At 30.6% G+C, this 12,320-nt stretch overlaps 1 protein-coding gene across 1 annotated transcript in view; it reads right to left on the bottom strand.

Moving 5' to 3' along the window:
- LOC145331741 (nephrin-like) overlaps nucleotides 1-12,320 on the bottom strand; it is a 103,458-nt gene that overhangs the window by 23,932 nt on the left and 67,206 nt on the right. Inside the window, exons 14-16 of the mRNA XM_080176574.1 lie at nucleotides 11,869-11,972; nucleotides 10,451-10,504; nucleotides 4,817-4,893 (exon numbers count right to left, since the gene is read on the bottom strand). Coding sequence (XP_080032700.1) covers nucleotides 4,817-4,893; nucleotides 10,451-10,504; nucleotides 11,869-11,972 — 235 coding nt within the window. The remainder of the gene's footprint in view (nucleotides 1-4,816; nucleotides 4,894-10,450; nucleotides 10,505-11,868; nucleotides 11,973-12,320) is intronic.

Genomic DNA, 12,320 nt, shown 5'->3' with positions numbered 1-12,320 from the left:
GATAGATAGATAGATAGATAGATAGATAGATAGATAGATAGATAGATAGATAGATAGATAGATAGATAGATAGATAGATAGATAGATAGATAGATAGATAGATAGATAGATAGATAGATAGATAGATAGATAGATAGATAGATAGATAGATAGATAGATAGATAGATAGATAGATAGATAGATAGATAGATAGATAGATAGATAGATAGATAGATAGATAGATAGATAGATAGATAGATAGATAGATAGATAGATAGATAGATAGATAGATAGATAGATAGATAGATAGATAGATAGATAGATAGATAGATAGATAGATAGATAGATAAATAGATAGATAGATAGATAGATAGATAGATAGATAGATAGATAGATAGATAGATAGATAGATAGATAGATAGATAGATAGATAGATAGATAGATAGATAGATAGATAGATAGATAGATAGATAGATAGATAGATAGATAGATAGATAGATAGATAGATAGATAGATAGATAGATAGATAGATAGATAGATAGATAGATAGATAGATAGATAGATAGATAGATAGATAGATAGATAGATAGATAGATAGATAGATAGATAGATAGATAGATAGATAGATAGATAGATAGATAGATAGATAGATAGATAGATAGATAGATAGATAGATTGATAGATAGATAGATAGATAAATAGATAGATAGATAGATAGATAAATAGATAGATAGATAGATAGATAGATAGATAGATAGATAGATATTTAGATAGATAGATAGATAGATAGATAGATAGATAGATAGATAGATAGATAGATAGATAGATAGATAGATAGATAGATAGATAAATAGATAGATAGATAGATAGATAGATAAATAGATAGATAGATAGATAGGTAGATAGATAAATAGATGGATAGATAAAATAAACCTAATTAATAACAGGGATAACATAAACCATTTACTCCCCTATATGTGTAATTCTTTCTTTGGTAGTTGTTTAATATTGTGAGAAGGGATGAAGGGAGTTGAAAGAGGATTAATTCAGCTGTCATTGTCCTCTCCCTTCCTCCCTGAGTTTCTAATGTAATTTGAATCATCTTCCTAAATAGCGTCAGGGAACAAAATTCCAAGGGATGTAAGGGAAATTATTAGGGTACCCAAAGTTTTAACAAAACACGATATCTCATTAACGGGCTCAAAACTTTGGTGTTAAATCTTTATTGGTAAGTACAATTTAACGTCAATTGTCTTATCCCTTACTATCCGTGATAACAATGTAAAGCAAGACATTTTTTCTATTTTCTAAAAACAACCAAACTATTCATTCTTTTATTACCCCTTCATTGCACGACGCTTTTCTTAACATGCCAAGACATTCCCCAACTAGTGCAATCAATGCAAAATCTATAGCCTAACATTAATAGTGTAACCTGTTCTAATATTAATGCATAAAACAAACTCCAATCAATAATTCTTAGACATGTACTTTTATTAGAAAAATAAAGTTTTTTTTCAATAGATTAATTACTTAATATTAAACTTTTTTATGAACAGGAAAAAGGGATATATTAACGTCATTATGATAAAATACAAAAAGCTTATAATATCAGGAATCTTAAGAGATAAGATGATGGACGAGATTTGAACCAACTAACCAAGATGTAATTAAGATGTAGTACCCAGAGCTAAGAAATTAGAAATGGTGTTTATCAGAAAAGTCCTAATAGTTTTTAATATACTAGCGTCTGCTCCCCTAGCATCTAGGAGCTCTAAATTCGAAAGGATATGGAAGGGCAGAAAAATAGCTTAAAACCATACAAAGACCTAGTTATTAAAATAAAAAAATAGCCTAAAACCATCTCAGGGCCTATACGAAAATTCCCTCTAAAGGAGAACCATATCGTTTCAGTGGTTAGCGAGATCCTTCGCTACAGACAAAAAAAAGCTTAGTACTTTATATAATAGGAAAGCAATTTTGATTATAAATATTAGCTATTTTATCTTATAAATCATAAAGGTCAAAAACATTAATTTATCATTCAGTAACCTATCCTTGTATGCGTGATAATTATAAATTATATGGTAAATTTTTGGTGTGTTTGCCCAAAATATAAATTATAATATGTGTCCTCTGTATGCCCTTACAGTTTCCTATTTATTAATCTATGCCCCTTTCTTCCCCCCATATATTCAAAACTTAACTATGTAATAATGTTATGTTGCACCAGATTTTTCACCCTATTATTATTTCAAGCTGGCTAAAATAACGAAATTCCCAATTTAACCTCTTTACACCCCCCCCCCCCATTCCTACTGAAGGCATGAATTAACCATTAAATAGGGTCTATATTGGCAACCTAAATTGACAATGGATTTCATAGAATAGTTTATTAAATCTAAACACCTCTTCAAGAGCGTCCAACTCTTTTTTTTCAAGTCTTGGGGGGGGGGGGATAAACTCACAAATCTTTTTAAGGTGCTTAATTTTATATTATTTTTTTATTAGAAAGACTAATCACCCCCTTGACGTTACTGTACTTTTTCCCCTGCAATATTAAAATGTAACAAAGAAAAAATTTCACATTTTTGAAAATCCATTAAAAGCAAAGTAATTATACTTTTAGGGAGGGTGGAAAACACCCCATATTGGACACTGACAATAAACGAGTCATGGTTAATAAAGTGTTCAATAAACAAGCAACAATATATAAAAAAAAACAAGAACAAGTATGTCCATATGCCGTGTACATGTTTTAAAACAAAAGTCAGACAGGTAGAAAGGGGACATTGGACTGTAAATAATAAACAATTTTTGTGGAAATAAATATAATGATATTAATTTATTGGTTGAAAACAGCAGTGTCAAAAGTTTTAAATGAAAAATTTCTTTTACAAAATGGGTAATTTTGTTTAGCATTGGGGGTGTTCTATAATTCATCGTAAATTTGTTATTCCTTGTAACTCTATTTTTTGCAGAAAATAGCTGAAAATAGCGTAAAAATGAAGAAAAAAATATTGCCTATATATGAAAAATTCAAAGTATAAAGACGTACGTACATATTTAAATTATAGAGTAGCTGCACTAGAAAAAATATGCCCCATACAAAAGTGATTTGAAATTAAAAATTCATGATAATTGAGTAGAAAATCAATTCCTTGATTATAAATGTGCTTAATTTGCTACGGAATTTATATCAACAAATTTTAAACTATCAACAATTAATATAAAATTAATATTATTTTCCTACTTCAGGACAAATTATTTTAGGGTATTTTTTTTAAGCGAAGCTATTCTATAATTAGGGTCGGTCCATCCGTACGTCTGAGATGGATAGCTTTTTTCATTAATTTAGGCATGTTAGAATTGTCCTATCGATTTCAAACTTTGCATGGTGATTCCTATAGTAGTTAGGTACGATTTAGAAAGCGTAGCAACTCTATAATCATTACCAGAATGTCCTTACGTCCATTTTAAACATATTGATTTTTTACTTTTTTAACAACAAATTTTTATGTGATCTAATCATCCGATTGTTCTGATTTTTGGTATACTAATTCCTAGGACAACAAAGTACAATATTATAAGCAAAGCAACTCTATAATCAAGTCCTAAAATGTAAGTATGTCCATAAACATTATCCTGTATCAAGAAGTTTTCAACTAATTTACTTAAAATTTTGCTTTGTCTCTTATTCATTTATATTCTGATTATTCAGATCTGACACTTTACATGTGTTAATGTCCGTTTGTCCAACTGTTTCAGAGCTTCGCTTTTATGTATGTTGTCATTCTTGTTAAATATTATGGAAGGGAGGGGACAATTGATTGTAAATTATTACGATACCCAAAGTATTTTATACTCGCATGGATATAAAGGGATAAGACAATGGCCAATATATTCATGTATATCCCCAATGATGATACACAAAATTATCCCTTCTGTAGATTAAAATTATTGGTTAAAACGTTTAAACACTCAACTTAATGCACCAATCAAATTCACTTAAGTCCCCTAAGTTATTAAGCCGACGAATAAGAAAATGTTATTATAAAATTTTCGAAACTAGGGTAATAAACAGCCCATTGTCCCCTTTCACTCTGATATACACGCTTCCTCATTCGTTAGTTCAAATCTTTATTTACTTTTATAAAATTCTGAATAGTTTTTTAAACTAGCAGTTACTAAACTTTCAATCGATATTTTTAAAAGCGAAGCTTTTCTATAATTAGGGTCGGTCCGTCCGTACGTCCGTCCGTCCGTCCGTAACGGATAGCTTTTTTCGTTAATTTAGGCATGTTAGGATTGTCCTATCGATTTCAAATTTTGCATGGTGATTCCTTTAATAGTTAGGTACGATTTAGAAAGCGTAGCAACTCTATAATCATTACCAAAATGTCCGTACGTCCGTTTTAAACATGGTGATTTTTTTACTTTTTTAACAACAAATTTTTATGTGATCAAATCATCCGATTGATCTGATTTTTGGTATATTGATTCCTGGGAGAACAAAGTATAATGTGATAAGCGAAGCAACTCTATAATCAAGTCCTAAAAATGTAGGTATGTCCATAAACATTATCCTGTATAAAGCATTTTTTTAACCAAATTTACTTAGAATTTTGCTTCGACTCTTATATATTTATATTCTGATTATTTAGTTCTGACAATATATAAGTGTTAATATCCGTTTGTCCTATCGTTTCAGTGCTTCGCTTTTATGGATGTTGTCATCCTTGTTAATCTAAAAAAACAATGCTCGAATTACACAAAAACTGACCGACCAGCAGACAAACTTGTTGAGAAGCTAGGCAACCAAAACTAAAATACTTACATTGAGAAGCCACTTGACTTTGTAGGGTGGTGGGTTAGAATTTATATCACATTCAAAATATACATCGTCTCCTTCCTGGGTCACACAAAAATTGCAATAAAGTTTTTATTTAAAACTGTTGGCTGCGCTCCTAGCATCTAGGAGCTAAGTATTCGAATCGAAGAAAAACATACTCAGATATAAAAATTAGATAGCCTAAAACCGCCCAGGGACCTATAAGAAAGTTCCATGAAATGGAGAACTCAATCGGTTCAGTAGCTATCTAAATCTTAAGCTACAGACAAAATAAGATTTACTATATATTCTATATTAGGATAGACGTATTGTTTGGGAAATTCATATTAGAAGCGCGAATGCCCCTAAAAAATCTAAAATAATTTACCATCAATGCGTTGTTATATTTACATCCTTTTTTCGGATACAATGAACTATTATTAAATTCATCCAAAAAAAAGACGAATAACTAGAAATATGTATTATTGAAGCACAGAGTCACCTAAAAATCCCCAAAAAAACTAGTTTACTTTCAATTTTCTTTGTTTTTATTTTATACTATAAAACAAAGTTATGCTTTTTTATGTTCTTGTTGTTTGTTGTTGTAGCTTATATAAAAAAAAACTCAATTTCCAGTCAAACTCAGTATTCTATCAATGTAACTCAAACATATTTTATCTAAAGAAAATATTTCATTATAGTGTAGTTTGTAAATTAAAGTAAAAGAATAGAGGGGGCAGTGGTTAAATAACTGTATGTGAAAAGGGTGAAAATCAGCCAGTAGCGTAAGAAATATTAACACAGCCAAGTCGCTACAAAAGAGCTGAAAGCAATATTCTAGCAGCCGTAAAAGGTCCCTACTACTGAAAGCAGGTAGTTATCTGAGTTTTACATCTCTATACACTATACGTTTGTTGTTATAAGTCAAATTGTTAACATATTTATAATTTTTAGAATAGTTTATCTAGCTGTAATAAAATAAAGTTTAGAGAAGGCAAACCAGTTTTTAATTACCTAAATGTTTATAAAATTTATGATAAGAGTTATGATGTTTGTATGTCTGACTGTTTTTTGTGTTCTTTTTTACCACCCCACCTCCCCTCCACCCCTCTAGGAATCGCTACTATCAATTAAAATGTAAATTTGCTGTTTTTTAAAGGCCATCTGATTATCTGCATTTTAAAAACATGATGTTTTTGCCATGAAAATGCATGCAGAAAAAAAATATTTTTCCTAGATTTGATTATTTTATACTGAGGATTTCACGGGAATCCATGAATTTGCTGATTTAAAAATTTAATTTCTAATTCTTTGAATACGAAACTGGGATGGCATGTTTCTTAGTAGCGAATTTTAAAATTAGTTTACAAGGACAATTATGTTAATACATAAATGGCGTAATTTTTTTAGATGGAAAGAGAGAAAAAGTTGGATAGCAAGAGAAACAGAGAAATGCGAAGGGCAGATCCTAATTATAGAAAGATTTGCTCCTATTTATACTTTGATAAACTATAGAATATTATGTAACAAAGTTGTTAGATAGACAGACATTTGAAATTATAAAGCAGCTACGGATAATAATGGATCGGATCATCGGTTGGAAGATTTAAAATTTGAATTATCAAATGAGATATCAAGTAAAACGTAAAAAATAAATTCCAGAATATGGTTTGATAAATATTAATTTTAATAAGATTATAATAAGAATCTTTGATTAAAAGAAAACATAAAAAAAATCTATTGATAAAATATAATAGTTGAAAAAAAAACTAATTATCATATTCAATGATTAAATGTCCTACTTATAATCATTTTGATTATTTCTAAAGAAAATTTAGTATTTTGAAATAGTAATTTTTTATCATGGTTACGTCTTTTTGAACATATAAACACCATAGAAAGTCTAGAAATTAAAAATCCGAAAAAAATGGCCAAGATAATTAAATTATCATTTGGATAAACACATACATCCTACTTCATTTTGGAAGATAGACATCTAATTAATTATTAGAACAACGGAAAGTTATATTTTAATGATTTAAGCTTAAATAGGCCGGGAGAAGCATGAACAGGTACTGAAAAACTCTGTTTAAAGACAATTGTTTTAGAGGTTCTTGGGGGCATAAAACTGATGAAAAGCAATAAAAAAATTAACTATGACATAACCTTGAAAAGGAAAGATGAAGGAATAAATTTTTATTGATAATAGTTGGAATATTTCTACTGGGGTTTGACAGGAAAAAGCAATTTCAATGTCTACTGTTTTTATTTCTGTTTGTAACCATCTCAGAATAGTTATTTATCGCAGCGTTTTATAGACAGCTTTCCGCGGAAAGTAAAAAGAAAATTAAAACCAGTTTTGTTAGACCCAAAGGTGATGAAGGCCTGGTCCAACAAAACTAGTATTAATTTTATTATTCTTAATTCAATATTAGAGGAAATTGCATGAATTTTATGGTTGAGAACCGGTTCTAATCCAACTGATATTAATCGGTTTCGAAGATATACTGTAAAGACAACTCCAAAGTCTATTATCGTAGTTTTTATTATATTCTCTTATAAACCGTTTCTATAATCTACCGTGCCTGTAGCATTAGTGGGAGCTAAAATTGTTAATTAAGCCATTTAACTTTGTAAAGCTTTTTTGAAATATATAACTAAATCTTAATGGACAAACAAAAACCTTACAATCTGAATAGTTAATCTGAAATCTTTATTTTTAGTTTTCATTCTTTAATTAAGCTTTTTTAAAATGAAAAGAAAGAAACTTTAATCTTGATTTGAATTTAAAATTAATAAAATCAAATGTACTAAGTAGATTATGTTTTAAAAGAATGAAAAAGAAAATAGCCTATGTGAACAATTGTAAGAGGATATAAAACACAAAAGTACACAGGGTTAGTAACCGCAAAGAACGCGGCTAAACTGCAGTTTGTTGTGTTGTTGTTATAAGAAAATATACAAAACTAATTGGCTGCTATAAGCTTCTGTTTTTGGATAAAAATTCTTCTAAAGAGAGATAAAATTTAAAAAATTAGCGGCTACTGTTGCGAAGCATTTTTTAAAGAAATATGGGGATTATTTCTGCGGATTTTTTTTGCGGCTCAAGAACCCTGAAAGCTCGGCAGTAAAAGTAGATTGTCAATATGTATCCAATAATATTTCAAAATTTGACAGTATTTCCCTGACAAAACTTTTTAAAACACATTTTTATAGATGTTCAAATGACGTTTTCCCTCAAAGTGCCTAGTTGAGCACCGAAACCCCTCCCCGTCCCTCCATAATTACAAACAAAAATTAAAATAATGTGAAGTGATATTTTGATATTTTGTACTGGGTAAGCCACGCCGGGTTAGCGCACAGCAGGTTTGTGAACTGCGTGGTTTGGGCCCCGTGTATATGAGGTAGGCAAACAACTATCCTTTTCTTATTTTCAATCTATTTGAAAAAAGGGAGGGGGGATCAGTGCTTGACAGGCACTTTGTGGAAAAGCACCTTTAAAACTTTTGTTTTATGATCTTTCATTTTATTTTTAACATAGAATTTTGACGTCACTATCCAAATTACTTAAAAACCGCCAAAGTCAGTTAGCCAGTCATATATTCACTTAAATAGCTATAAATCTCTGCCAGCTTTATTCTGATAGAAAAGTAACAGGATTTATATATGTCTGTCTGTCTAAATGTGAGTGTATATAACGATTTCATTAAACGAGTTAGCTTTACCAAAGAAGTTTCATGTAGGTCCAGGGTAAATTATATAAAACCATTTTGGGGGTCGGTACCAAAAAAGTAATTTCGACATCTAAAATTTATTGTCGATTGTATTATCCCACAAAAAAAAACAAAAAAAAGACTTAAAAAGCCAGACCATCAATCTATACTATCCTTATACTAAAGTAACAGGATGTCTGTTTGTCTGTGTGTTTATGTGCTTGTACCAAAGGATCTCGCTAACTGCTGAATCGATCGGGTTCTCCTTAACAGGGTAGCTTCTCATAGGTCCCGGGAAGGTTTATAACTATTTTGGGGGAGGGTACCAACACCCTCCAAAGAGAAAGCGCCCCTAGAAAAAAATTACCCCTCCCAAAAAAGAGACTTCAACGAAACATAAACCAATTATTTCTCTAATTTTAAATATTTGAAGAAAAAAACATTCAAAGTGCCACTAGAGGCCTCTAGGGGCGTAGCCGCTAGTACAACACAAAGCAATAACTCATTTTAACTGTCTTTTAGATAGCATATGAATCTTAAAAGCATCTTTTATTGAAACATTTTTATGGTTTTATGTATTACTCAATGTATAAAAAGTAATGTTTGTCACATCTTTGATAAAAATAGATAATGCAGAAAAAATATCTATCCAAGTTGAAAGTTTTCTTTGATATCATGGTTTAAAGAAAAAGAATTTTCAATGAATTTTGGAAATGGTATAAAAATTATGATTTGTAGCAAAACATACAATTCTACCCACCTTTTCCATTATCATTCTAGATACCATCTCTGAAATTGTTTATAAACTTTTTCTGGACCTATAAGAAGCTTTAATATAAATTCCAACAAATTTGGTCCATCGCGTAGCGAGATCTTTAGACAGACAGACAGACAGAAAATATTTTGTTACATTTATATTTTGAAGGATAATAATAGTATCCTATTCAAGCACTCATCACGTAATTTGCAATGAGAACCATATCGATTCAGCGGTTAGAGAGATCCTTCGGTACAAATAGACAGACAAACTCACAGACATTCTGTTACTTTTATATCAGGATAAAAGAATTACTCCTTTAATATGACCACCCCTACAAAGAGGGGACAATGGGCTGTTTATTTCAATAGTTCCCAAAGTTTACTAATAACGTTTTTCTATTAATTAACTTAACAACTTTGGGGACTACAGTGAATTTCAATTGGTTGGTTTATTCAGTTGATTGTTCAAACGTATCAATCAATAACTTTACGCTGCAAAGGGGATAATTTTGTGTGTTATCATTGGGGATGTACATTGTACATCAATTTATCGGTCTTATCTTATCCCTTTAGATCCCTGCCCCTATATCCCTGTCTTGCAAATGGCAGTGTCAATCAAAAGGATAACAAGGATGACAACATCCATAAAAGCGAAGCTATGAAATGGAAGGACAAACGAACATTAACACTTGTAGATTGTCAGAACTGAATTAGCAGAATATTAATGCATCAGTACAAACAATATTGTAAGTAAATTTGTTGCAAAACTGCATAAATAGATGATACTGTTTAAGGACATACTTACATTTTTAAGACTTGTTTATAGAGATGCTTTGCTTAAAACATTATACCTTGCTGTAATAGGAATCAGTTTTCAAAAAATCAGAAGAATTGATTAATTGTAACATAAAAACATTTGTTGTCAAAAAAGTTAAAAGGTCGACATGTTTCAAATGGACGTACAGACATTCTGGTATTGATTATAGAGTTGATACGCTTTCTAAATTGTACTTAATTACTACAGGAATCATCATGCAAAGTTTGGAATCGATAGGACAATTCTAACCTGTTTAAATTAACGAAAAGAGCTGACGGACGTACGGACGGACGGACCGACCCTAATTATAGAAAAGCTTCGCTTTTAAAAATTGCAATTTTTTCTTTTCCTTTAGATTATTGACATCTATAGCTTTTCCAATCCGCAGCTCCACTGAAGGCGGGTCTGAAATAATAGTTGTTTGTCGCATAGTATTATAGACAGCTTTCCGCGGATATTAAAATGAAGTGGCTAAAGGCCCGGCCTACCAAAACTAGTACTAATTCTATGATTTTATTTTAATATTCGGAGAAAACTGGCTATAATACTATACGATACGTGATTATTTAGTACGGCTGAGAACCGGTTCTAATCTGGCGGATATTAATCGGTTTCGAATCTATATTTGAAAATATATTATCTTAGGGATAGTGAAACCGTTTATTTAACATTAATTTTGAGATATAAAAATATAATATTTTTATTAAGCCCTTAAATTGTTGTTTAATTAGTTTTGCTTTAAATTAATTGAAACTATGAATATTAACGAGATACGTGTGTTTTTTGGTAAGGCATTTACCCTTATCTAATTATCAATGTCATGCATCTGACATGGCATAAGAAGATTCCATTTTAAAGTCTTTAGTTATGGAGCCGAGATTCGATTGCTTTACCTCCCTAATATATAAGCTATGCCTTTAATAAATTCATAAAAAAAAATAATTCAAAACAAAAAAAAAGTCTAGTTTTTAAATGCATGTATTTTGTTGCATATTTTGATCAAATCTTTTGGTGCAGTGTTTTTGATTTATATATTATTGCTAGTTTCAAAGTTAGAAATGCAATTTTAAAAAAGGAAAAAAACCATAGAAACAAACATAATTTGAAAGATTGTTTTAATTGTTTCTAATTCAAAAACTTATTATATACACAATCTGATTTGCAATTTTATGAAAAAAGAACAGTTTACTGTTATTTGTAAGAAATGGATAAAATAAAATAAAATTAGTAGAATTTAATAAATAGTAGGTTAAAGTTCCTTTATGTTTTAATTTACGGGCGGACGTTATACGGACTTACCCTAATTATAGAAGAAGAAAGAAGGAATGTTTTAGAAATATTACGCTATCACATAAATATAATACCTATACCTCTGGGGACAGTTGACAACGACGTGGAGGGCAGACCTGTATTGTAAATTTCAAACCCTTTCATTGCTCAACCTTAGTCTGAAAGTCCTAACTGATATGTTATGACCGAGATTAGAACTCATCTACTTTCTAGTTGGGGGTAAATATTAGTTATTTGTCGTGTCGTATTAAAAACAGCTTTCCGCGGATATGAAAATGTACAATTTTGATATTAAAACCAGTTTTTAGCCCCATGATGACGAAGACACGGGCTATAAAACTGGTTTTAATCTTACCATTATACATGTAGAAAATTTGATATAATACGATGCTATATATAATTTTTCAGTACGGCTGAGAACCTGTTCTAATTTATCGGATATTAATCGGTTTCAAAGCGATACTGGAAATAATACTTACAAAACACTTGAAGTTTGATCTTGTCTTGAACAAGGGGCAGAGAGCTAATTTCTTTATTCCCCGCGGCGCAGGTCAACTCACTACCAAGATCAGATGGCAGCGGACTAAAATAGAAATCCTTATAGTAAAGTAACAGGATGGCTGTATGTTTGTATATATGTATGTAAATAAGGATCTTGCTAAAAGCTGAACCGATATGGCTCTCCTTTACAGGATAGCTGCCTCTCGGTCCTAAGAAGGTTTTAGATATTTTGAGGGAATGTATCACCACCCTCCCCAGGAAATAGCGTAGCTGCTAGTACAGGGATATAGGAATGGGACAATGGATCGAAAATTCATTTTTAAACTATCTTAGACTTTGGGCACTGCAGAGCTATCTAGTCCCCAATATAACCTTACTACATTAGAGTAAAAAGTAAACAAACTAAAATCTCCCCTCCCCCTCCCCTTAT

Source organism: Acartia tonsa, chromosome 11 (assembly GCF_053477335.1).
Source record: "Acartia tonsa isolate MP-2025a chromosome 11, ASM5347733v1, whole genome shotgun sequence".
Lineage (NCBI taxonomy): Eukaryota > Metazoa > Arthropoda > Copepoda > Calanoida > Acartiidae > Acartia > Acartia tonsa.
The sequence above is the reverse complement of the archived record's forward strand: the minus strand, read 5'-3'. Positions and strand labels throughout refer to the sequence as shown.